The sequence below is a fragment of the Lynx rufus genome, unplaced genomic scaffold (assembly GCF_022079265.1).
Source record: "Lynx rufus isolate CCGP_SWC_20201006 ecotype Redwood Valley unplaced genomic scaffold, mLynRuf1.p SCAF_15, whole genome shotgun sequence".
NCBI classification, from domain to species: domain Eukaryota; kingdom Metazoa; phylum Chordata; class Mammalia; order Carnivora; family Felidae; genus Lynx; species Lynx rufus.
In genome coordinates this window covers 60,330,273-60,357,623 of record NW_025814829.1, presented here as the reverse complement: position 1 = coordinate 60,357,623, position 27,351 = coordinate 60,330,273, and the positions used below count along the sequence as shown (strand labels likewise).

Below are 27,351 nucleotides of genomic sequence, written 5' to 3'. Positions count from 1 at the left end.
GGGTGATGGGTATTGAGGAGGGCACCTGTTGGGATGAGTACTGGGTGTTGTACGGAAACCAATTTGACAATAAATTTCATAATAAAAAAATAATAATATCTTTTTTTGTAAGGAAAACAAATAAAATCCATCCCAAAGTATTTGTGGAAAATCATTTGACCATCCGTTTCCCCATCTATAAAATGAGTTGTTTGGCCTAACTATCTGTAGGGTCCTTTTTAATCTAATATTGCATATTTTGCTTCGAATGGTGAAATTGATAAAGACATACTAATTCACTAAACAATTATCTTATTTACATGTTGGCATTATACCATCTCTGGAGACGTCATGGGGAACAAGAAAAATAAGATTCTTCACTCACCAAGCTGATTGTCAATTGGAGAAATCCAGGCTGGGCACTGCTGGTTATAACCCATAATCTCTACAAAAATGATGAAAATGTAACTGTTCAGGGCAAATGATCGCCTCTCTTTGAGCCTGGCAAGCTCCACTCGTTGTTGTTAAAGTAGCAAAGCTCCCTGCCCCCACCCATTTCTTTGTAAAACAAACCAAAATCTAAATCACAATACTTCAACGAGATTCCAAAAGTCCCGGAAATCAGATGGTCGTTGGTGGCTCCCAGGATGCTGGGCTGGTATTGAAATATTGCCTTTTAAATAAAACATTCCAAGTGGAAGCGGGAGGGGCCATGCCATTATCATTTTCTAGGCTTTCTACCGAAGGAAACCCCCTGAAAAAAACAAAAAACCAACCTGTTGACCATTACAGGTAAAGAGGGAATGAAGTTCTGAGCCAGGCACCTACTTCTCCTTAATCTCTGCAACAGCCCCACAAAGGAAGTGAGCAACATCATCCTTTCTCCCCAGATGAGAAAACAGGCTCAGAGAGTGAAGAAATTCAGTTAAAGTCATGTTGCCAGCAAGTAGCGAAAAGGATTAAAAACCCAAGTTTTTCCGGCTCCAAATGACCATAGTCTTTTCACTACACAATGCTTCCTCCAATAAGGGAAAGCTTTGAAGCTGCCTTTACTGAGGTCCATTCTGGGGAACACTAACGAGGCAGGATGATGCAGGAGGGAGCCTAGATGGAATCCACGGTCACGTAACTCCGGGCAATGCCAAGCACATTAAAGGCGGTAAAACATTACATGAAGGAAACGTGTGATTTTGTTTAATCAGCTTTTCCCCAAACTCATTTGACTACCAAGCCCAGATTATTTTTTCCATTTAATACACCTTGTTTGAGGAAAGCGTCCTCGAGACTTTTGGCTGGAAAGCTGGGGCTTCTGGTGAATGTGCCAAGCTCTGCCTCTAGACTTCCCAGCCCGCTCTTAACCTGCAGGTTAACCTCCAGCCCAGCCATCCCTGCTGCAGACTGGCATCCCCCGTGGCCACATCCTTCTATCCCGGCCGTTTCTCCCATCTAATGGCGTTTTGTGAAAATACGAGTTTTTCATAAACATTCATTTCTATAGACTTTAGCCAACGGGGAGATTGTTGTAGGAGGAAACCAAGGACCTCCCTTCAGTCAACAGGTTTTCACTCTGATTCCAACCCAAAGTTTCACGCATCTTCCTAGTTTACTACTCACTAAATGTGTGAGTGCCTTCACCCCCTTCGTTATTCTACATTCTTAAAGTCCTAATTTAGCTTTACACCTCCGACAAGGTGAAACGACCAGTCAATAAAATAAGAAATAACCATGAAAAAAAAATACACATTAATAGTTCTTGAAGCTAATAAATAATTTGGCATATGCTTAGTTCAATGAAAAGAGGGAAAAGGGTTGAATGAGAGCTTTAAAGTGAAAATTCTGTTTTCAAATGAAATTAAAATAAACAACTAGCAGTTATAAGGGAAGCACTTTAAAAAATGTATAAGATTGGGGCACCCGGATGCCTCAATCGGTTGAGCAATCGACTCTTGATTTAGGCTCAGATCATGATCTCACTGTTCATGGGTTCGAGCCCCGCATAGGGCTCCTCACTGTCAGCTCAGAGCCTGCTTGGGACTCTCTCCCTCTCTCTCTGCCCCTCCCCCCCCCAATAAACTTAAAAAAAGTAAGCCATCTCTCAAAAATAAATAAACATTAAAAAAATGTAAGGTACATTCTGCTTTCATGGTAGCTGGGTGACAGGGGTGGTGGACGGATGGACAGAGTTGGAGGCAGATAGGGAAACAGACATAAAATAATACAATTAGCATATTTTCAGTGCCAGTTCTTAATAATTCATGTGGGCTGACCCTGAAGGGAGACTCAGCCTAGGGAGAGAGAAAAAGGGATGAGGGAGAGAGAAAAAAGGCTCGAGCTGGGCCCTGAAGGATATTGAGGTTTAGACAGGCGGAGAGGCTGGGGGACAGTGAAAGGCAAAGATACGTTTGGAGGAGAGTCGATACGGGATTTGTCAAGCCCACTGGCCAAGAAAGAATTCTTGAGACACTTCACAGCGAGGAAAGATGTTTTTATTACGGCACGGGGAGAAGATCCGTGGGCAGAGTCGAGTTGTGACTGTCAGGAGTGACGGATCATACAGGGTTTTCTACCCTATGGAGGTGGAGGTGACTAGGGCTCCAGGAGATTGAGTCCAAGGTTCCTGGAGGTCTGTTATTAAGATTGTGTTTTCCTTGTAAATCATTAAGACAGTTACAAACTGTAGCAGAGTTTCAAGCCCTACATGACTGTGATCTTTATCGGTTGACCATTCGTTCTTCCTTTGCTTCGTTCTTAGCGGTTACTGGTACCTGAGGAATCCCCCCTCAAGGGGGGTGGGTTGTGCAGTGTCAGGGCCCGCTTTGCCCTCAGTTTGCCTTTTGCTCCCATCAGAGTGAAGAAAGGATCCTCACAGCTAAGAGGGAAATCAGGCAGGACAGGTAAGGTTGGTTCAGATTTTAGATAGCCATACAGAAACCATCCTGCTGGTAAGGACGGAAGGAAAGGTTAAAATCTGACTTAGGAAGTCCATTAAACTGCATAGTAAGTACGAGGAGATAGATTTTTGAACTTTACAACTGGCAGGGCCCTTAGAGAAAAGCTAACAGATGTCTGTGTAACCCATCAGTCAATCCTCTAATCCAGTCCCCCTTACTCTACACATCTGATAACTGAAGCCCAGAGAGGTCACTCGATTTTCCTAACGTCACAAAGCTTCGGGAGCAGGAAACCATTGTTTAGAACTCCTGTCTTGCGACTACCAAGACGTTTAGTAGTCATGAATGTAGGTGCCAAAGAAAGGAAGTGTAGGACAGGGGCAAGGCCCTGACACAGGCACATTTGCCAAAGGGGTGGTTTCTGTTTGAAAAAGTCTGTTTAAAATATTTAAGACAAACAACCAAAGACCCCTTTTAACTGCTCCGCCACAACTTAGCCCAGCACCTTTGCAAACAAATACATGATGTTCAGAGGCTGCTGTCAGTAAAGACACCAAAATTACAGAAAAAAGGAAATTATATTTCTACAAGGCAGCATATCTCAAAAGACATACGGGAAAGAGTAACAGAAAAGGATAAACTTTCCTGATTAAAAAAAGCGGCCTGCTAGGATCTTCCCTTTACCCCACGTTATAATCCTTTTATTGTTTACGATTAGGGACATACTAGGCATCTAATCGCTTGAAACGTGTTTGGGCACGAAAACCACCACAAGCTGAGGCGCCTCCCATGGGGCAAAGACGGTCACGCGGCCGCTAGCAAGCGGGGCCACCTGCTAACGTGGCGACGACTCTCCCGCCACAGCGGCGCTCCCTCCCCCTGCCCGCGGGGCGGCGAGGAGGGCGGGTCCGGGCCGGCGCCGCGGACCGCGGGCAAAAAGACTACCACTCCCGACTCCGCGCGGGCCCGCGCGCCCGGCCGCCGCAGGCGTGTGGCGCGCAAGGCATGGCGGGACTCGTAGTTTCCATACACACACCCCCGCCCCCGCCTCGACCCCCGACCCCGTCAGCGCTTTGGAGGCGGGGAGATCCTGTTTTATGTAAATGGCCGGCCCTTCCCCAGCCGGCTTCCCTTTCCTCCCTTACCCTCCCCCCACCTCCTCCTCCGAGAGTTTGAAAATTCCCGCGGAGCAGGCGCCGAGGCCTCTACACTCGCGAGAACTCAGGCCTCCGCGCCGCCATCTCCTTCCCCCGCCGCCCTCCCTCCGCGCCCCGCGCCCCGGCACCCCGCCCCTGCCCCCTGCCCCCCCCAACCCGGGTCCCGCCCCGCCCCTCCCCTCCCCTCCCGGGTATATAGGACTCGGTCGGTCGGCCCAGGGTAATGCTCAGAACAGGGCTGGCGGCGTCAGCGTCGGGGACGCCGAGTCGCGGGGAGGAGGACCCGGAACCGCCGCGGCGTTTGAGTCGCTGAACGGCGCGCCGGCCTGCAGCCGGCGGAGGCGCCCGCAGGGCGGTGGGGCTGCCGCGGCCGGCGAGGTCGCGGGCGGAGGCTGGAGGTTCGGTGCGGCGGCGGCGGCGAGCGCGCCCTGCCCGTGGCGGCGGCCGTGTCTCCCGGGAGATGCTGTGACGGCCCCGCGCGGGAGGAGCTCGCGCCCGGCCTCGCGCCCCCTGCACTCGGCCGTCCGCCCTGCGCAGGTAGGGGAAGGGCGGGAGGGGCCGGGCCGGCGCGCGAGGGCGGGTCCGCGCGGCCTGGGCCGCAGGGCCGCGGGCCTCCCCGCGCGCTGCCGGGGCGGCGGCCGGCGGGCGGACGCGGTTGGCGGCGGGGGGCGGTGCGTTCCGGGTCGGGGGGGGGGGCCTCCGGCAGCGGGTTACATAACCACCTCCCGGCAGAGCGGCAGCACATGGCGGCGGAGAGGCGTTGCGGGGTCCACCCCCCACGACTTCCCCGCCGGCGTCCCGCCCGCGCCGTTCTCCGGGGCGGTGGAGACCTTGGCCGGCCTGTCCCCGGCCGGGCCTGCGGGGCCGTGGGGCCGCTCCTGCGCCGGCGTGCGCTCCACATGCTCCTGGGCCTGGCTCGGGTGAGTGGGGGCGCGGGGAGTGGAAAAGTGCGGCGTGGAACCGCAGGACGTCTTGGAGCGGCTGTGAATCTGCCTTCCGTGTCCCCCCTGCCAACCTGAGGACCGTCACTTTGTTACTAGTTGACTTCTGCGGGGCGGTGGGGGCGGCGGTGTGTGTGCTCAGCGCCAACGGGGTCCATGCTCGCTGTTACCTTTTTTCAAATTGGCAGTTTGAGAAGTGTTTGGAGGAACCCGGGTCCTTTAGGATAAAACCCAGGTCTCTCGGAAACTCTGAACTTCAGTTGATTCTCAAAATATCCTAAAGAACCAGCAGATTTTAAGAAGCTCTCGTGAGCTTTGACTGTCTGGGTCAGTGACCGGGGGATGTCAAGCCCAGCTCAAGTTAATGCCCGCGGGATGCTCTAAGTGCGTTAAACGCCACCGGAGAAGTCTGCGTTCTCTCCATCCTGTAATTTTTGACCCCCTTTTTTCCCCCACAACCTACTACCGAAGTGTTCCCAGGTCGCAAGACAGCAATAATTAAAATACACTTAAAAAATATTGTTCTTGGGGGATAGACTCCTCTTGATTAAAGAGGAAATAAACATTGTCTTCTGACCATGAAGATGTTCAGGGACTCCTCATTTTTCTTGAGAAGGAAGACTGACTTCCCCAGGTTAGGTCAGCGGTCTCTAGAGTCTACGTCTGTTCTGTCCAGACTCAACTGTGCTTCAGCTCTTCCAGAAAGCTCCCCCACTGCTGGGCCCATTTTCTTGGAAATGTACTTCTTACTCTTTTGCTTGGAGCCTTGGGCGCGGTACCTGCTTTCTTTCAAGTTCTCAAATTTCACACCTTCCTCAGCTTAAATGCCATCTTTTCTAGTGACTTTTTCATTTCCCCTTCTCCCACATCATTTATCTTCTCTTGTAGCATTTATTTGTGTCTAATATTCTGTCCTTGATTATGTATCTCCTAGAACGCAACTCTTTGAGGTCAGGAAGCGGGTCATCTCTCTGCCCTTGCATTCCCTTCCCAGCACAACTTTTTAAACGTGCTTGGAGCTTCAAAAATGTTTGAGTTAACTTTGAAAGAGCAGCCACTACAAGGCTGGGGATTCCAGAGTCCACTGGCAGCTTCTATGTGCATCATAATTCTTAGTCTTTACTGAAAAGAGCCAAAAAAAGTAAAAATGCATACAAAATGTTCTGTAGATGTTTGTTCAGTATATGTTACACTAGAATTACTGAATTATTTGGTGGAATTCAGCTGCTTTCGAGCATATGTATGTTTTCTGCAGAACTGATTTGTGGTATTCTGTTGCTAATAAAATCTTTCCTAGTAATTTTGTGAATTTTGTTTTGCTTCTTAATGTGGAGACAACATGTGTTTAAAAATACTTAAAAATAAGTTGGATCCAGTACTGGAACCCAATATTGAGCCTTTTCTTTTTAAAGTCTTTTTTTTTTTTTTTTAAGTTTATTTTTATTTTGAGAGAGACAGAGACAGTGCAGGTGGGGGAGGGGCAGAGAGACAGAGACAGCGCAGGTGGGGGAGGGGCAGAGAGGGAGGCAGAGAATCCCAAGCGGGCTCAGTCCTGAGAGTGCAGGGCTCAAACGCACAAAACCATGAGATCATGACCTGAGCCAAAACCAAGAGCTGGACGCTTAACCGACTGACCCACCCAGGTGCCCTGTGAGCTTTTTCTTTTTAATAGACTTTATTTTTTAGAGCCGTTTTTAGAGCCGTTCTGTTCACAGCAGAATTGAGTGGTAGGTACAGGGAGTTCCGGTACACTTTCCCCCATTAGCAACATCCCCCCAACACTTGTTACCGTTGATGAACCCACATAGACACGTCATTGTCACCCATGTCCATAGTTTGTATTAGGGTTCACTCTTGGTGGTGTGTGTTCTGTGGGTTTGGGACAGATGTATAATGACATAGATCCACCATGCTAGGATCATTCAGAGTAGTTTTTACTGTTCTAGAAATTCTGTGTGCTCTGCCTCGTCCTCCTTCGCTCACTGCTAACCCCTGGCGACCACTGCTTTTTTTTTTTTTTTTTTTTACCTTCTCCATAGTTTTGCTTTTTCCAGAATTGTCATGTAGTTGGAATCATGCAGTGCAGTATGAGCCCTTTCAAGTTGCCTTTTTTCACTTAGTAAGAATTCATTTGAGTTTCCTCCATGTCCTTTCATGGCTTGATAGCTCATTTCTTTTTCCAAGTTTTATTTGTTTGGTTTTTAAGTAATCTCTGTGCCCAGTGCGGGGCTCCCAACTCAGGACCCTGAGATCAAGAGTTGCATGCTCTACTAACCGAGCCAGCAAGGCACCGCGCTCATTTCTTTTTAGCACTGAACAAATTCCATTGTCTAGGTGTTCCACCATTTAGTCAACCCTTCCTTCATTCTGAAGGACACTCAAAAGGACACCTTAGTCCTTAGTCCTCATACCTGTGAGGAAAGCTGTTTTAACACCTTTGTGTCGTCTCTTGTGTGGACATAAGTTTTCACCTCCTTTGAGTAAATACCAAGAAGTATGATGGCTGGATCGTATGGTAAGAATATGTTTAGTTCTGAAAGAAACTGCCAAATTATCTTCCAGAGTGGCCGTTTCCACCAGCGGTGAAGGAGAGTTCCCGTTGCTCCACACCCTCACCAGCATTTGGTGGTGTCAGTGTTCCGGATTTGGGCCGTTCTAAAAGGTGTGCGGTGGTATCTCATTGTTTCAATACGCATTTCTCTGATGACATATGCTGTGGAGCTTCTTTTCATGTGTTTATTTGCTATCCGCGTATCTTCATTAGTGAAGTGTCCGGTAAGGCCTTTGGCCTTTTTAAAAAATTTTTTCTTCTTGTAAGGTTTGTTTATTTTTGAGAGAGAGCAAGTGAGCATGCACAGGCGAGCAGGGGAGGGGCAGAGAGAGGGAGACACAAAATCTGAACAGGCTCCAGGCTCTGAGCTGGCAGCACAGAGCTCTGCGGGGCTCGAACTCACAAACTGAGATCAGGACCTGAGCTGAAGTCAGACGCTTAACTGAGCCACAGGCGCCTCTGGCCATTTTTTTAATTGGGTTGTTTTCCTGTTGGTTTTTCAGAATATTGAGTTTTTAAAAATTGATTTTATTGTTCAACATGTCTATTTCTGTTCCCTGCTAGTATCTGGCTGTCCTAACTCACCGTGTTTTAGATCTGTTAGTTGCAAGGCATTGTGACTGTCTGGAATTCACAGGAACAAGATATGCTTTTTGACTTGTAGGAATTCATGTGATGATGGGGAAGACCGGCAAACATAAGTAATGAATTTCAAAAATAATATTTATGATTGCTTACCTGAAGGTGGAAAGGAGCGAGCTCAGAGATCCGATTAAGTGGGAAAGGATGGGTCTATCCAGACCACGCTGGGAATTTAGCGTTTGAGTGGTGGACAGGGTCTTGGCAGATGGAGATGGAAAGGGTACAGCATAAAAGAGGGAAAGTACAAGGCTGTAGCAAACTGATGATGGTTTGGGGAGGCAACACTGAAGATAGTCTGGGGCTGCCAGGTTGTAGAGGACTTTCATTGCCTGAGGCTGTCGGTTTTTATTTTTTTTAATTAAAAAAAAATTTTTTTTAATCTTTATTTATTTTTAAGAGACAGAGTGTGAGTAGGGGAGAAGCAGAGAGAGAAGGAGACACAGAATGCGAAGCAGGCTCCAGGCTCCAAGCTGTCAGCACAGAGCTGGACGCAGGGCTCGAACTCACGAACTGTGAGGTCATGACCTGAGCCGAAGTCTGATGCTCAGCCGCCTGAGCCACCCAGGAGCCCCGAGGCTGTTGGTTTTTGTATACGTAGTAGGGAATCATTGGAGGGTTTGGAGAAGGGAGTGACATAACCCATCTGTGCTTTATCAAGAAGATGAACGATATCTTTAGCTCATTGGCAGCCAGCACCACGTCATGCTCTGCCTACCTGGCCCTTGAGAAGGTGTTTAAACTTTCTAAATTCCCTTTCAGAGGCTGCCAGTGCTGGCATGTCACGAAGGCCAGGATTCTACTTAATCTTGTACGATACTGAGCTTGGCGGCTGAATGTGTGTTTGTGAACATGCATGTCTATATGGGATGTTGTTTCTAATCGTATAATTTTTAGAAGTTCTCTTCACTGTGCTTAAAATGTTAAAGTTCACACTGTAAATTTGGGATTCGAAAGGGCTTGCTTGAAACCAGTTTTTCCCCTGTAGATTCAAAGGCTAACTTGTAAATTTGAACAACTTTCTCTTTCATTCACTGAACACCTTTTCGAACTCCTTCACGTTGGGCACTGTGATAAGCTAAGAGTTGGAGAGAGAAGTATTCACCTTTTCTAGAAGCTTGGGTGTGACATGAAGACCGTATAGAAGTGCAGCATTGCATGCACCAGTGAGTGGTAGAACTTGGACTTAAAGCCATTCATGCACCAGTGAGTGGTAGAACTTGGACTTAAAGCCATTCTAATTCAAAGTTCCTGCCTTTTCTAGTACTCTGCATGGAACCTTGTGATTATCGTTCACCTTGCTACTTCTCCTTGAGAAGCACCTTGAGAGCTTTGAGAAATTCTTTTTACTCTTGACACAGGCATCAGTGTAGGGTGGAAGTTTGAGAACCCTGCTCTAATTCCGGACTAAAGGCTTAAATTCCTGTAGGTAGGTAGAAGCTAAGTGTAATTAACTTGCAGGACCAAGAAGTGGATTTTAATTGTTACCTTAATCCCGAGAAACAATTGAATAAAGAGGGGACATGGTGAGATGAAGATAGAAAAAGACTTAGGAGGAAGCTAGGATTTCAGCATTTCATTTTTGTGCATTTTAGCATATGGTAAGCATTTAGTCTTGGTTGAATGAATTAAGGAATAGATTCAGAATCGATAAACTGATTATCCCTTGAGTGTGGGGGGTTAAATAGGATCACTAAAGAAGTTAGCACCTTCAAGAATTCAAAGTTCTAGAGCCTTCACATTTAACTTCAAGTTTCTAAGGATAGCACTAACCTAACATTGTTATACTGTTAACCTTTTGTGGAAATTTCTGGGCCGTAGGACAGATCTACAGTGTATTTGGGATTTCTGTAAAGGAGCACCTGTTGGGTGTGCTTGGATGTATGGTGTTGAAGTGGCTGTAGGCTGTCTTGTTACCAGCCTGAGTTGAAAGGCGTTCGGTTAGAGCAAAAGTGGCAGAGCTTTGGAGAAGTATGGCTGCACCCTGGATGTACCTTTACAGAAATCTGTCCGCATTATGCACTTGTGACTGGGCCCAGCAGAGAGAACATCACAGATCAATTTGAGAGAAGTACTTTTACAGAAAAGCTGGACCGCGAGTGTGCCTGAGAACCAGCGTGGCAGGCCTCTCCCCATGAAGACCAGCACAACCTCACCACCCCCACCCCCTCACCCCCTCACGCTCCACCCCCATGTGCCACGTCTACTGACAAGAGTGTTGCAAAGCTTCAGCTCTAGTGGAAACAGCATCAGGTCTCTTTTCGCAGGCAGACCAGAGTGGACCCTAGTTGAAACTCGCCACGCTGTGGCCAAGGTCCAAACACTCCCCACTCAGGCGAGGAGAAATTCTGCAGAGGACTGATTTGAGAGAAAGAGCAGCCAAGTGCACACAGCATACACCAGAGACGCTTCCTGAAGCGCCAGGCCTTGGATAGTATATGACCTCTTCTTAGGATAGGCATTACTCTAAGGAGCGGTGTGTTAGGCTTTCCTAACACAGAGAAGAAGACAGAGCCCTAAGACAAAATGTCAAGATGGAGGAATTCATCTCAAAAGAAAGCAAGAAAAGGTCATGGCCAGGGATCTGATCGAAACAGATACAAGTAATATGCCTGATCCAGAATTTAAAACAATCTCAAGGATACTAGCTGGGCTTGAGAAAAGCATAGGAGACACCAGGGAGTCCCTTACCCCAGAGATAAAACGTGTAAAAACTAGTCAGGCTGAAATAAAAAATATTGTAACAAAGATGTGAAACCAATTGGATGTGACGGAAGAAGATGAAGAATGAATTGGTGATACAGAAGATACAATTATGGAAAGTAAGCTGAAAAGAAGAGGGAAAGAAAAAATATTGGATCATGAATGTAGACTTAGGGAACTCAGTGACTCCATAAAGCATAATAACATTCGTATCATAGAAGTCTCAGAAGAATACAGGAAAAGGGGACAAAGGTTTATTTGAAGAAATCATTGCTGAAAACTTAAGTAATCTGGAGAAGGAAATATATCCAAATCCAGGAGGCACAGAGAACTCCCAATAAGATCAACAAAAGCAGGTCAACAACAAGACATATCACAGTTAAATTTGCACAATGAGATAAAGAAAAAAATTTATTTTTGTCATAAGTGAAATAGTTCGTCTCTGGTCTCTCACTTTTGTTAATCTATTTCTTTATGTTGGTAGTTTTTTTGTTTTTGTTTTTTTTTTAATTCTTAGCAACCAGCTTTTGATTTCACTTCTTTTTATTATTATGATTTTTCTGTTTCATTAAATTCAACTCTTTTATTCCTTCTGCTGATGCTGGGTTTAATTTGTTCCTATTTGTCTAGTTTCTAAAGGTGGAAGCTTAGGTTACTGATCTGAGATCTTACAGAGGTTTGGTGCTATCACTTTCCCTCTAAGTACTGCTTTATACTGCACACAAATTTTGATACGTCATGTTTTCATTTTCATTCAGTTCAAAGTACTTTCATTTCCCTTTTGATCTCTTTGATCCATGGCTCATTTAGAAGTGTGTTATTTAGTATCCAGATATTTGTAAATTTTCCAGATGTTTTACTGCTTTTTAGTTTCCTTGTGAGCAGAGGAAAGGCTTTGTATGATTTGAATCCTTTTAAATTTGAGATTTTATGGCTCAGGATATAGTCTATCTTGGTAAGTCATTTGTGTGCGTTTGAAAAGAGTGTGTAGTCTTTTGTTCTTGGGTAGAATCATCTATAAAAATCAATCAGGTTGGCCAGATGTGTTTAGGTCTTTTGTGTTCTTACTGCTCTTCTGTTTAGTTGTTCTATCACTTGTGGAGAGAGACGTGATGAAATCTCCAATTACAGCTGTGGGTTTTTATGTTTCTCCTTTCAGCTTCTAGTTATTGCCTTATTTATTTTGAAGCTCTATTATTCAATATAAATGTTCAGGATTGTTAATGTTCACTTGGTGAGTTAAGCACTTTATCATGATGAAATGAACCTTTTTATTCCTGGTAATATTCTTTGCTCTGAATTCTACTTTGATATTCATATGGCTGTTCTACCCTTTTTTTTTTTTAATCAGTGTTAGCGTGATCTAGCTTCCATTTTTACTTTCAACCTAGCTAGCCTTTTTACTTAAACTCTTGCTTTAAAAAAAAAAATCCAATCTGACAGTCTGCTTTTTAATTGGAACGTTAAAGTCATTTCATTAATGTGGATGTAACATGGTTAGGTTTAAATCTACCATCTTCCAATTTTTTTTTTGTCCCATCTGTTCTTTCATTTTCCCTCTTTTTGTGCCATCTGTTGGATTAAGTTTTTATGGTGATATTTTATCTCTTTCATTGGTAAATTAGCGATACAGTTCAGTGCCTGTGTATGTTCAGTGGTTGTTCAAAGGTTTACTGTGTACATCTTTAAATTATTGCCGTCTACCTTCAAACAGCATTAGAGCGTTTAACATACAGTATAAGAACTTTGTAACTGTGCTTCCATTTCTCCTCTCAAAGCCTTGTGTTATTGTCATTTGTTTAACTTGTAAATATGTTATAAATTACATATATTACTGTCATTTTTGCTTCAAATAGATAATTGTCTTCTAAGGAGATAATTGCCAGTTTTTGGTGGTCTGTATTCTTTTGTGTAGATCTAGATTTCCATTTGGTATCATTTTCTTTCATCCTGAAGGAATTTCTTTAACATTCCTTGTAGTGCAGATCTACTTTATTTTACCTTTTTTTTAAAAATGTATTTTCAAGTTAGCTAACATACAGTGTAGTCTTGGCTTCAGGAATAGATGCCAGTGATTCATCACTTGCATGTAACACCCAGTGCTCATCTCAACAAGTGCCTTCCTTAATGCCCATCACCCTTCCCCTCCCACCCCCATCAACCCTCATTTTGTTTTCTGTATTTAAGTGATGTTTTCACTGGATGTAGAATTCTAGCCTGACAGCTTTTTTTTTCAGTTCCATTGTTTTCTTTCAGTTACTGTTCCATTGTCTTCTGGCTTGCATCATTTTCCACAAGAAGTCTCCTGTCATTATTACCTTTTTCCTCTTTGCAGTGTGACACTTTTAAGATTTTGTCCCTTGATGAGGATGTATGGGGGGGGGGGAGTTTCTTCGTGTTTCTGGTGCTTGAGGTTTAGCGACCTTTTTGATGATGGGTTTATAGTTTTCATCAAATTTGGAAAATGTTGGCCAATAGTTTTGAAATATGCCTATTCTCTCTTTTTGGAGATTGCTTTTGCATATATTAGGGTACTTAATGTTGTCCCACAGCCCACTGATGCTCTGTTCTTGCCCTTTCTGCCCCAGCCTTTTTTCTCTTGGTGCTTCATTTTAGATCATTTCTATTGTGGATGTTTACATTCAGTAATACTTTCTGTGTCTATGAATCTCTTTCAGCATATTTCTCATCTCTAGAAGTTTGACTTAGTCTTTTTAAATATCTTCTGAGTCTGAGTCTTTCCTTGATGTGCTTATGCTTTCCTCTGTCTTCTTGGACATGGGGATTATAGCTAGAATAACTGATTTCGAGTCCTCATCTGGTAATTCCAACTTCTGTGTCATTTCTTGGTCTGTTTCTATTGGTTAAGGTCCTCCCCCCCCCGCCTTATTATAGGTCATATTTTCCCACTTCTTTTGCATGCCTGACAATTTTTGACTGGATGCCAGATACTGTGAATTTCACTTTCTTGAGTACTAAATGTTTTTTTGCATTCCTTTATATATTCTTGAGGCTTCCTTGTTCTAGGGTGCAGCTTAGTTATTTGGAAACAGTTTGATTCTTTTGAGGCTTGCTTTGGTTTATACAGGACCAGAATGAGTATTAGACAAGGGCTAATTTTACCCCCCCCCATCCCGCCCCCACTGAAGCAATCAACACCATTCCAAGTACTCTACTCAGTCCTCATATATTATAAGGCTTTTCCATTCTGGAGCTATTCCTGGCCTTCTGTAAGCTTTAGGGACTGTTTCCCTTCTGTTTTTCCAGTGATCCATTCCTTGGCCTCTGGTGGTTTCCTTACATGCTTACGCTGATCATATAAAGATTCAGGGATTCCACTGCAGATATCTGCATCTCTTTGCATCTCAGATCTTTTATCGGATCACCATTCGACCTGAAGCCTTCTATAGAAAATCTTTTCAAACTCGTTAAGGGAGAGTTTATTTGTGGTGAACTCTGTTTTTCTAAAAACGTGTTTCATATCTAATGATAACTTCAGTGATCTATAATTATATGTTGACAGCTATTTTTGCTTAGAATTTTGAAGATATTCCAGACTTCTGGCTTTCACTGTTGTTGAAAAGTCATTTCTTTTTATTTATTCTATATAGGACTCACTGGTCCTCCTGATTCCAAAGAATTGGTGTGTCCAAGTCTGGGAAGTATCTTTCAGAATATTGCTTCTACCTTATCATTTAATGTTATATTCTGAGGGATTTGGAATAAACATATGTTGGCCCTTCTCCCTCTCTCGTCTCTAACTTTTTTAAGACTTTATTTTTAAGTAATCTCTATACCCAGTTGGGGGCTCAAACTCCCAGTCCCAAGATCAGGAGTTGGATGCTTCACCGACTGAGCCAGCCAGGCACCCGTCTTGGCTATAACTTCCAACTGCTCATTTCTTTTTCTCTGTCTTAGGTTCTGCAAGAGTTTTGGGGCTCTCTTTCTCTTTCTAGTATGCCATGTTACTTCTTTTTTGATTTGGTTTTTGTTGACTTTAGGTACAAAAGGACTATTTGCTGAGTGGATATGAAAAAGAATATTTGTAAGTTACAAAGAATCTTGGTGCAGTGAATATGTGTCTGCTCACCGTGGGGTTTTAGAGAAAGAACATTACTTTGGAGTCCTTGCGTTCCCGTCCCTTTCCCTCTTAAACTACTGTTGGGTTTTTGTGTTTATGGTTTCCTTGTTTTATTCATAGTTTTGCTATACATGTTTGTATTCTTAGGTATTATTTTGCTTAGTTTCACAGCCTTTTTAACTCTATGTAAATGTAATCATTCTGCGTGTATTTTCTCCTTTTATTGTTTAGTGTCGTACTCTGGCGTTTTTCCATCTTGTTGCATATGCCGCGGTTCTTATAACTCCATTGAGGTTTTTTCTCCGTTGAGTTCTCAATTTTACTTAATTTTATTCCATAAGTTCTCTAATTTTTGTCAAATCTGCTTGACCACTTTTCATTATTTTTGTGAAGTTTCTTCCTCATTAGCAAGCTAGAACTTTGATTTCTTTAAACCTATTAAACGTAATTTCTGTTCTCTGATCGTTTTCAACATCTGAAGCTGATTCTGCTGGCTGTTGATCATGGTATCCTTGTTACAATTTGTTATTTGACTGTGAGCTCATTTTCTTGGAATTTCATCTTTGAGAACTCTTTGAGATTCTGGAGACTGGTGGTTTCTGTGGATTGTGTGGAGCATTACCAACCTGAGAAAAATTTATAAGAAATCCTTCCCTGGGTGTTTTCAGATAACGTAGCTTGAATTCTGGCCACCAATTTGTGTGAAGGGAAATTTTCGGAATAGAGACTCACAGTCATGGTCAAAACGGGCAGCATCATTGCTCCCGTCTTGCACACTGGGTGCTTTTCTCGCTGGCCTTGGTGCCGATGATACAGCCTATGGAGTTCAGTGGGGGGGCTCTTCTTAGCTTGCCTTGGCTCTGCCAGCCCTTGGCTTTACCTTCTGCCTCCGTGGATCTCAAGAGTCTCAGAAGAAGATCACAGTCACCGGCAGTGGATTTGGTAGCTAATTTCCAAAATTCCTGCTGTCTCTTCGTGTTTGACGTTGCCGATTTCATTCAACAAGTGGTATTTTGACCATTATTTTTGGTCGTTGACAATAGAAGGGTCATTCCAGGAATCTAATCTTCTATACGTTGGAAGTGAAAGATAATTTTCGGTTTTTTTTCTATCCAGTTAAAGATCTGTCCCAAACTCAATTCCTGAGATTATTGTGTATTTGGACTCTTTTTGTGGACTTTCTCCCCCTTTCCCGTAGCAGTAGTTTTTGTAAAATTCATCAGTTTTTCCTGTTTGTGTGTGAAGTGTCCTTTCAGAGTAAGTCAGGCAATAAGATTAATTGCACAGAACCAGGCTTCAAACAGTCTGGGGAATCATGTATATCCTTAGGCCATCTGGCTTAATAAATCTTTACTCCTAAAGCCGTTGGGAAACATTTTATTAGGAGGGAGTACCTCAGACCCAGAAGCACATAAAATGTGTTTTATGATCAGATTTTAGTTTTAGTTTATTTACTCTCGTGTGGTGGCTGTTTCTTTTTTTCTTCTGGCTTAGGCATATTGTAGTACGAATATAATGTTATCTTTTACAAATACAGTGAAAGCATGCGCGGCCTAACAGCACAGGTGACGGCTCTCCTGCGCTTGCCAGAGGTGACCGTGCAAGCCTTTGCGGAAGATGGAGTGACGTCAGAATGTGTGCTTCATGGCAAGCTCACTCCAGGTAAAATAACGTTACTGAAAATTTACTGATGTGATTGATTTGTAAGAGAATAATAAGCACGTATTGTAATTTCCTTTAACGTGGGAGAAAACCGCGACACCCAGTGATAGTCGTCTTGCATAAACATCTAGCAGCTACAGCTGCATGTGTAGTAACACCCGAATACTCGAGAACACATTTCCAGTGAACGAACCTTGGGTGGGTTTTTCCTTATTAAAAATGCTGTGCGTTTTTTATCTCTACACTACGTATATACTATATCTTTTAGTATTGAATGTTTAGTATTGACTGTTCATATTTAGAAGGCAGAAATAATACACAGCTGTTATTTCTTTATAATCAATAAGTTTTATTGGTGATGAATTTGGATTAGAATCTGAATAGTCTTATGAGTAGAAAAATCTGATTGTAGGGCCCCGAGTAATATCCAGAAAGTCTTACTTATTAATTCCGTTAACTTGAACAAGATCTTAATAGATAGTTTTGGTCATATAATAGAGCAGAAAACCATACCAGAGTAGCCATCAAATTATGGATTTCAGTCTAGTGAAAGATGCTGCAGGCGCCTTTTCTGAAAATGAATTTCACAGCCATCCATCCTGGCGGGTAGACAGTAAAACATATGGGTCACGTGGCTATTTACAGTGCTACCCTCTTGAATATTGACAGTAGTGACGGTACTTACTGTTGTGCCAGGCACTGTAACAACTTCAACTGAGATATTAGACTCTTCTAAGTAGACACTCTTCTGTGCAACTAAGAATCCAACAGGTTAAGTCACCTGCTCCCAGTTGTGCAGATAGCAAGTGGTGAAAATTATCTCTGAATCCATGTATTCGGGTCCCCATTGTGCCACGCTATTTCCTTAAACCGTAGAGGCTCCCGTAGCTGTAACCTGGTTTATCCAGCTGTGTACTTGGATGCGTGGTAGACCTCACAGATTTAAAAGTTACCATTGACCCAGCTGCTCAAGGGAAAATTCGAGTCTGTTCTTGATTCTTGTTTTACTTCCTCCCCATATCTTCATCAGCAAGCACAGCCTTTTAGTCCTGTCTCTAAGATGAATCTCTAGTCAGTCCATTTTTCTTCATTCACGGTCGCCGACCGGGCATATAGGGTGTCGTCTCTGCACCTGTGTCCTGTGCTCCTTCTTGTCCCTTTGCTGCTTAGCAGCGAGGGTAACATTTGAAAACAGAAATCAGATAGGTTAAAAAGCTCCGATTACTTTACATTGTGTACATGATAAGATCCAAACATGGCTGGTGAGGGGTTCAGAAGGGCTTCTGGCATTTCCTATTGTTACACTAGTTATGTCTTCTCAGTTAGATTTTGAACTCTTCGGGGATAGACTCATGGGTTACGTTTTATGAGCCTCGGAGCGCCTCGTTTAACTCTTGAGGTATAACGTATTGAAAGTGCGAGCTGTGGAGTTAGGCTTGTGATGCACTTCTGGCCGCGGTATTTGTAGCCATCTGGCTGGGGACAGGTTAGTTAACCGTGTGAAAGTTCGGTTGCTTTTTCTCTGTATTGGGGTGTGACAAGGACTAAATGAGATGGTCTGTTTTAGCATATAGCATGGTGCCTTTACCCAAATGTTTGCTTTATTATTGAGATAATAGTTGTCTAATACATTTTACTAATCTTTGGACCACTGTGTTCTATAAATGGTTAGATTTCACTTTAGAGATAATGCGTCAAGTTACACATAATGAGCTACGTGTCATATGTGTAAAACATCTAACTTCTGTCTAGTTTTGTGGTGTACATCGAAATAAGCAGTGTTTTTGCTGTTTTCTTCTTCTTCCAGGGAGAAACGCACTTGCTTGCCTGGCTTGTGGTCCACAACTTGAGGTAGTAAACTTTCTCACAGGAGCGCGGTTGTCTGCATATCGATTCAATGGAGTGAGTCAGCAGCCTCCCGTCGTCCTGGCTATGAAGGAGTTCTCCTGGCAGAAGAGAACCGGGTTGTTAATCGGACTAGAGGAAGCAGAAGGGAGTGTTCTCTGCCTTTATGACCTTGGTGTGTCCAGAGTGGTTAAAGCCGTTGTTCTTCCTGGAAGGGTAGGTACTGTTTTTTGTTTTTAATAATTTTTTTTTTTAACGCTAATTTATTATTGAGAGACAGAGCATGAGCATAGGAGGGGCAGAGAGAGGGGGAGACACACAGTCCAAAGCAGGCTCCAGGCTCTGAGCTGTCAGCACAGAGCCCAGTGCGGGGCTCGAGTTGACAAACCGTGAGATCATGACCTGAGCTGAAGTCAGACGCTTAACCGACTGAGCCACCCAGGCGCCCCGGGTAGGTACTGCTTAAGATTCGTGAGCATTCTGCTTTCAGAACTAAGCCCCTGCTGGTCACACAGGTGTGTTCGCTTTGTGAAAATTCATTGAGCTATACATTTTTATAATTCATTTACTTTTGTGGAATCGTTGTTTTTCATTAAAAGTTCAAAATACAGAGGTTAAAGGCAGTATGTTATCGAAAGAACATTAAGTTCTTGGGGCGCCTGGGGGGCTCAGTCGGTGGGGCGTCCGACTTCGCCTCAGGTCATGATCTCACGGTTCATGGGTTCGAGCCCTGCGTCGGGCTCTGTGCTGACAGCTCAGAGCGTGAAGCCTGCTTTGGATTCTGTCTCCCTTGCTCTGCCCTTCTCCTGCTCACGTTCTGCCTCTCTCTCAAAAATAAATAAATATTAAAAAAAAAAATTTAATAATGCTGTGGACTAGATGTCTAGATTATCATGGAGCCATTCAATAATTTATGCAATTACTTCATGCAATAATACAAAAATTTATAATAATATAAATCCCAACATTTGAGGTATTCTTTTAAATTTCCCCTGACTACTCAATATATGTCATTCATTTACTTTTTTATCTATAATAAAAATTAAATTTCTCTACAAAAAAATTTAAGAAAGAACGTTAAGTTCTTTCGATAAACAACAAATAGAACTTTTTATACTTGGTTAGAAAATTGCAAAGTGAAAATAGGGATGACCTAGTTGTTCTGATGCTCTTTTGTATGAAGAGGGTCATCTGTGTCTTGTCGTCTTCACTTGTGTTTTACGAGGACACTGGAAGTTTATATTAAAATATTCATTACTGTAGTGTTTTTTCGGTTTGTTTTTTCTTTTTATTTTGAGACTGTAGCCTTGGAGCAGTAGGGGAAATATGTCTTCACTGTTGTGTAAGAGTTGAATGTTTGTTGTTTTTTTTTTTTTTTTTTAAATTTTTTTTTAACGTTTATTTATTTTTGGGACAGAGAGAGACAGAGCATGAACGGGGGAGGGGTAGAGAGAGAGGGAGACACAGAATCGGAAACAGGCTCCAGGCTCTGAGCCATCAGCCCAGAGCCCGACGCGGGGCTCGAACTCCCGGACCGCGAGATCGTGACCTGGCTGAAGTCGGACGCTTAACCGACTGCGCCACCCAGGCGCCCCTGTTGTTGTTTTTTTAAGAGTCCAATGATATTTAAATAATGGATTCATTTAAAAACATTTTGGGGGGGCACCTGGGTGGCCCAGTTGGTTAAGCGTCCGACTTCGGCTCAGGTCATGATCTCGCGGTTCGTGAGTTCGAGCCCTGCCTCGGGCTCTGTGCTGACAGCTCGCAGCCTGGAGCCTGCTTCGGATTCTGGGTCTCCCTCTCTCTCTCTCTGCCCCTCCCTTGCTTACGCACTCTCGCACTGTCCGTCTCTCTGTCTCGAGAATAAATACTAAAAAGAAAAATAAAAATAATTTTTTTTAACATTTATTCATTTTTGACAGAATGTGAGCAGGGGAGGGCCAGAGAGAGGGAGACACAGACTCCAAAGCAGGCTCCAGGCTCCGAGCTGTCAACACAGTGCCCAAGGCGGGGCTCGAACTCACAGACAGGGAGATCGTGACCTGAGCCGAAGTCAGTCCCTTAACTGAATGACCCAGGCGCCCCTAGAATAGAATTTTTAAAGTTAAAAGGGAGGTAAATGTCAAAATACTATGTTTTCACAGTTTGAGGAAACTGATTCAGTGGGCAGCGTTGGGGTCTGAAGTGGTCATAGCCTGGTATCTTAAATGTACTTACTTGCCAGTGTTGATTTTAAAGTCAGAATTAATTTAGCAGTTTATTGAGTGCTTACTGTCAAGCTGTGTCCTAAATTTTGGAGATAAATAGATAAATAGAACTTGGTCTATGCTGTTGAAAAAGCTAGTCATCTAGTGGGAAAAGACAGGTAATGAGATTACAGCCTAAATCCAGTAACTATTTTGTTTGATAAACTCAAGCACACGGAACATGGAAACACCTGGATGATTTCTGTTTATAGAGGTTGGACATTTTAGGCAAAGAGACCAGCATGTAAAAAGTCCTAGTGTGTGGAACATTTAGGAACTGGGCTTATTTAGAATGGCTGCGGGAGGGGACAGAGGAGGTGGGGTCTAGGAATGGTGAGGGTTGAGAGAGTGAATGGACGTGTTGCAGTTAGTGACCTCCACCTGAAGTCTTTGGTGAAGTCATTTTAAGTGCAAAGCAGAGCTCTAGTATCAAAAGCTCGTTGGATCGGAGTAGTTCAGGTAGCTGATGATAAGGAACCGGACAGGGAAATGACCGTGGATGTGGAGAGGACGGAACAGGAGTAGAGTACACTCAGGAGGTAACACGGACCGGCCCTGCCGATCACTTGGATGAGAGCACTTGAGAAGGAACAAGCAGTGGGTAGGTTCCTGGTGGCTCCCTTGCGTGGATGCTTGGTGTCCCATAGAAGAGGGAATACAGAAGGGAAAGATTGGGAGGGGAGTGATAGATACCTTCAGAAGAATTTGGTCAACTAGTTGATTTGGGGCCAGGGCACAGTATCCCCTCTTAAATTTGTTTGCTTTTAAGTGTCTCATTTTAAAATTAATTAAGGTACCATTATCAGTTACATGGTATTTGTATGAGGAATGCAAACTGAGTTGGATTTCTTGACCATTCTGAGACGATTGAAGAGACTGGGCTTTAGTATTTGTCGACATTATTACCAGAAGTTAGACCAGAAAGACAGTCCATGAAATCACAGCTTTCAGAGTTAGAAACTCTGTAGAATGTTCTGTATACCAATGAGATATAGAGAGCCAGGCTTTTTCTGTAATAATAAGTTACAGCCTGAAACAAACTTTTTACTCTGACATGAATGCATAACCCATTGATAGTAAATTTCCTCTTTTCTTTCTAGGACATTCATCAGCGTTACAGTAGAAATCACTAAGTACTCAATTTTCATATGTCATACCCAATTTTTGTGAATTAATAGGAAACTGAAAGGAAGTGAACTAGCAAATAAAATACAGACTATTAGGTACAGACATTTAAAATTTGACCATGAGGGGCACCTGGGCGGCTCAGTTAGTCGAGCGTCTGACTTCGGCTCAGGTCATGATCTCACAGTTCGTGCATTCGAGCCCTGCTTGCTCAGAGTCTGGAGTCTGCTTCAGATTCTGTGTCCCTCTCTCACTCTGTCCCTACCCTGCTCACGTTCTATCTCTTCTCTCTCTCTCAAGAATAAATAAACATTAAAAAATGTTTAAAAAAATAAAAATAAAGGTTAGACCTCTTCAGGCTTTAAGGCATAAACAGGACTTTTATTTTTAAAGAGTAAACCCGTAAATTTTTCTTGAATGATTTCTTTTTACTCTTCCTCAGGAGAACAGGCTATATGATGAAGGAGTAGCTCGTTGACAGTTTTAAAGAGAAAAATCTAGGTTTGAGTTTAAATAACCCAAGTTAAACTTTCTAGGCTTCAGGGTGCTTCATCTTTAACAGGTACAATTACACATAATCCAATATCCAGGGTTACCGTGAGTGTTACGTGAACCAGTTAGTACAAGGCCTGGCGTGTAAGTTTTCGTAAACATCGACTGTTATTCCAGCTGCACATTTTATATGGTGAAATGATGGTGTCATTTCTATTGTACCTGAAGTTTTCATTATGTTACTCAGATCCACAAGTCAAATACAAATTTATAATTCTCTGTTAGAAAATGTTTAAATCTATTATAGCTAGTAACCTGCTCCAACCTCCAAATTTTTCTGTTGTTTCATTGTATTTTTTCATTTTCTGCTTCCAAGGTAACTGCCATCGAGCCTGTTATTAACCACGGTGGAGCCAGCGCGAGCACTCAGCATTTGCACCCCGGCCTGCGGTGGCTCTTCGGTGTGGCAGCCGTGGTGACGGACGTCGGACGGGTCCTCCTCATTGACTTGTGTTTGGATGACTCGTGCGGCCAGAATGAAGTGGATGCGTCAGGTAATTATTTGGAACCTCGGACTGAGCGCCTGCATATTCTGATGCAATGGACCTGTTTTCCTTTTTCTTTTTTGTTTTTAATGTTTATTTACTTTTGAGAGAGAGAGGGACAGAGTGCCAGCGGGGGAGGTGCAGAGACAGAAGGAGACACAGAATACAAGGCAGGCTCCAGGCTCCGAGCTGTCAGCACAGAACCCGACGCAGGGCTCGAACCCACGAACCACGAGATCAGGACCTGAGCCGAAGTCGGAAGCTTCTGACCCAGGCACCCCTCACGGACCGGTTTTTCTTAAACAGTGAAAAATATTTATATAGAAACTTCTGTGTACCTTTGTTTCTTTCACGGCTTGGACCTATTGTATTAGTGTTTTGGGGCACTGTGGAGACTTTTGTGTGAGTTACTCTGTTGATTGGTGAGGTACTAAAGTAGGTCTTGAAAGAGATTGAGGTCCAGATTTGCTTTAGATACACACTTGAACAATAGGTGTTATTACGTGTACGCCAGGAGGAGGGCTGAAGGTATAGAATCTTGATTGTTATCAGACAGTATAAAATTATCCAGTGTGTCAGATCTAGCACACTCTTTTTGGCACACTGATTACGTGTCTGTGGTAAGACCAAGGCACAAATAAAGTGATATAATAGGAAATAACACGGTAATTGAAGGTTTTCTTTCACAGAATGACATCCTAAAATAGAATTAATGCTACTCAGATTTTTAAAAAGTGAGGAGAGACCATTTTTCTCCTTTAATACTAATGTTTTTATTTTATAAATCTCTTCTTTATCAAGTGCTTTCAGTTTTTTTATTTTTTTATTTTTTTAATGTTTATTTATTTTTGAGAGAGGAAGAAAGACAAAGCATGAGTGGGGAAGGGGCAGAGAGAGAGAGAGAGACACAGAATCCAAAGCAGGCACCAGGCTCTGGGATGAGAGCAGAGAGCCTGATGCGGGGCTTGAACCCACAAACTGTGAGATCATGACCTGAGCCGAAGTTGGATGCTTGACCGACCGAGCCACCCAGGCACCCCTCTTTGTCTTTTTCTGGGGCTTTTATAAGATTGGTTTATGCAGGGAGGAGAGCTAATCTAAAAGCCTTTAAAAAATGTATGTATTATAAAGTTTCAGGAAAGGACCATTTAATCTTGAGAACATTCTTGATTTTTAAAGCAATCCTGTATTAGGGCAGATCTCTATCTATGGATCAGCTAAGAAAGATACAAACGATCATTTTTTTTTTTTTAACTTTTTTAATGTTTTATTTATTTTTCTGAGAGAGACAGAGCATGAGGCAGTGAGGGGCAGAGTGAGCGAAGGACATAGAATCCAAAGCAGGCTCCAGGCTCTGAGCTGTCAGCACAGCGCCCAATGCAAGGCTCAAACCCACAAGCCTCGAGATCATGATCTGAGCCGAAGTCAGATGCTTAACCGACTCAGCCACCCAGGCGCCCCGAGGTCTAATCTTCTTTAAAAGGACTTACTACTACAAACGATCATTGTTTTATCCCAATTTATAATGAGCATAACTAATAAAAATTGTCAGTGTGTAGTAAAACTGATTGTAACTGCAAGTAGTAAAAATATTTAACCAGAAATTTAAAAGCCAAATCAGATGTCTGAACATTTTAAATTTTACCAGTTTATGTAGTATGACTTAAAAATACTTGATTTGGCAGAAATAATGGCTACATGTACACTTAAAAAAAATAATCCTGGGAGTGCTTGGGTGGCTCGGTTGGTTAAGCGTCCAACTTCAGCTCAGGTCATGATCTCATGGTTCATGAGTTCAAGCCCCACATCGGGCTCTGTGCTGACAGCTCAGAGCTTGGAGCCTGCTTCAGATTCTCTCTCTCTCTCTCTCTCTCTCTCTCTCTCTCTCTCTCTCTCTCTGTGCCCCTACCCTGCTTGCACTCTGTCTCTCTCTCTCTCAAAAATAAATAAACATTAAAAAATTTAAAAACCTCACAATGATAAAAACTGTATCTGTAATTTTGATATGTACAAAGATCTGATAAACTCTGGGTAAAGTTAATGAAAAGAATTGACTCGCAGAAATCATAGTAACTGAAAGTGCATTTATAGAATATTAGAAATGCTTAAACTGCTCTTTACAGAAAATTGGTAGAGGAGTTAAATGGTCTTGATGGGGTTTTGTTTCAGAGTTTTGTAGATAACATTCTTCTAGATGTGAGGCTAATCAATATGATTGTATTCATAATTAAAGCTCTCTTCAGGCCAAAATAGTAAAGGTAGAACATCCTTTATTTCAGAAGTCCACAACCAGTAGTGGAATTCAGGGCAAGGATAGTTTTTATAATGGAATTCTTTGGATCGTGATCAGAGATCGGAATCATTTCTCAGTTACAAGAATTATAAAGCCATTGAATAAAAAATTGGGGTTTAATGCAAAATTGGTTTTTTTGCTTATAAAAGATAAATAGTTACAATTATAACTATTTGGACTTCATTGTATACACGTAACATAGAAAATGAAATTTCTGATGTTTATTATACTATAAATACTGTTTTATAATATTTTCAACCTTAATGGTATTGTACATCTTTCCACATCAGTAGAGTCTATCTTACTCTCTTGAGTAAGAGTAAGTTTACGTTATTCCATTGTATGAGCTATTTATTTTGGCAAAATTTAGTCACTTGCTCTTTGGAAAAATAATCTGAAGTGGAAGGGATCAGGAAGGTAATCGTTCAAGTACAATACATGATTTTTCCCCTCTTCATAACAACAGCATTGAGGGAATCTGCCCTTTCACAAGGGTTATATCACTACATGGGCCTGAGTATTTTTCCTTTTTATGAAAGATTTCAGACATCTTCTGGTAGATAGAAGAATGTAAGAATTTCCACGTCCGTCAACCTAAATTCAAGTTTGATTTCAGAACTTACCATGAGTGTCTTTTTTTCTTTTCCTTCTCCCCCACCTTTGCTTCTGAATTAATTTAAAGCAGATAATGGCTGTTTCACTATATAGTCACAATGCCATTACCAGTCCAGACTACGTTCATAATAACTCCTTGGTGTAGTCTAGTAACTAATCCGTAAGTCAGATTGCTATGATGGCCTCTAGGGCAACTTTTTGCATTTGTATTGTTTGAGTCTGGATCTAAACAAGGTCCACGCATCACATGTGAGTTACGTCTCATATCCTTGAACATAGAGTGGTCCTCCCCCTCGCCTCTCCTTTTCTATTTGTAGTACCACTGCCTTGCTGAAGAAGTTAATCTGGTAGAATGCCCCACATTTTTGAATTATCGGAGTGTTTACACGTGGTGTCATTTAGCTCTGACTAGAGATCACCCCGGTGATTCTCAACCAGGGGTGACGTTTGCCCTCTAGGGGATCTTTGATGATGTCTCAGGACATTGTTGGTTGTCGCTCCTGGAGGGAGATGGTGTTAGTGACATCTGGTAGACAGAGGCCCGGGATGCAGTTTACCATCCCACAGCGCATAGGACCGTTCCTCAGCAAAGACTGATCTGATCCCGAGCGTCAGTAGAGCCAGTGTTGAAAACCCTACTTAAATTCATTGTTTCATCCATTCATAGAGCGTGTTTTGTTTTGTTTTAATTCCTTAATGTTTATTTTTGAGAGAGAAACAGAGTGCAAGCTAGGGAGGGGCAGGGAGGGGCAGAGAGAGACAAGGAGACACAGAAACTGAAGCAGGCTCCAGGCTCCGAGCTGTCAGCATAGAGCCTGACGTGGGACTCGAACTCACAGGACTGCGAGATCACGACCCGAGCCGAAGTCGGACGCTCAGCCGACTGAGCCACCCAGGCAGCCCTCATCCGTAGAGATTGTTACCTCAATCTCTTCATTCATTAGGGGATACAAAAATGATGATTTTGAAATTCTGTTAATCTAAGGAAGAAGTTTCTCATTAACTAGGGCTGTTTGTTTACCCTGAAATACAGCTTGTACAGAAAAGGCAGGATAAATGCTTACTATTTCTTTAAGTACTAATTTTCAGAGTAAGGAGCTGGTACCCAGGGACTTAAAATGGTTTATAGTAAGGTCTTTTGTAGGTGAGCAGGATAGGAACTCATGAAATTTTATGAGTGTGTGTTTACTTACTTACTTGTTTCGTTCATTCGTTTTCATTGTTTTTTTGATGTTCAAAATGTTATTTTTTACTAATGAAAGCCCCTTCGTTTAGTCTGACAAATCCCCTTTAGACTATGATAGCTTCCTCTGTTTCCGGCACGAGATGAACTAGGCTCATCTTCTGTATTTCCTGCCCCAGACCTGGAACCGGCCACTGCTCCAAAGGGAATATTTAGGTTCTTAGTTCTAAATTTAAATAAAGAAACCATCAGCTTTGTTTCTGATTAGTAAGGAAATCGTTTAATACTTCAAAAAGAAGAGCATACTTTTGAGAATATTTGAAAACGTACCATGAGATTTTTTTAAAAAATTACACAACTAAATGTATTTTGAAAATCGTAGCGTTTGAACAGATACAGGTGG

General features: G+C 42.8%; 1 protein-coding gene across 5 annotated transcripts in view; it reads left to right on the top strand.

Moving 5' to 3' along the window:
• The first annotated feature begins 4,467 nt into the window (after window positions 1-4,467).
• The window catches only part of AHCTF1 (AT-hook containing transcription factor 1), a 79,845-nt gene continuing 56,961 nt past the window's right edge, over window positions 4,468-27,351 (top strand). For 3 of the 5 annotated variants that reach the window (XM_047077122.1, XM_047077123.1, XM_047077119.1), the window contains exons 1-5: window positions 4,470-4,564; window positions 7,531-7,630; window positions 16,480-16,604; window positions 18,412-18,665; window positions 22,689-22,866. In XM_047077122.1, coding sequence (XP_046933078.1) covers window positions 16,487-16,604; window positions 18,412-18,665; window positions 22,689-22,866 — 550 coding nt within the window. In that variant the 5' untranslated portion in view covers window positions 4,470-4,564; window positions 7,531-7,630; window positions 16,480-16,486. Of the gene's footprint in view, window positions 4,565-7,530; window positions 7,631-16,479; window positions 16,605-18,411; window positions 18,666-22,688; window positions 22,867-27,351 lie in introns of all 5 variants that reach the window. The other 2 variants (XM_047077124.1, XM_047077120.1) reach the window with 2 other exon arrangements.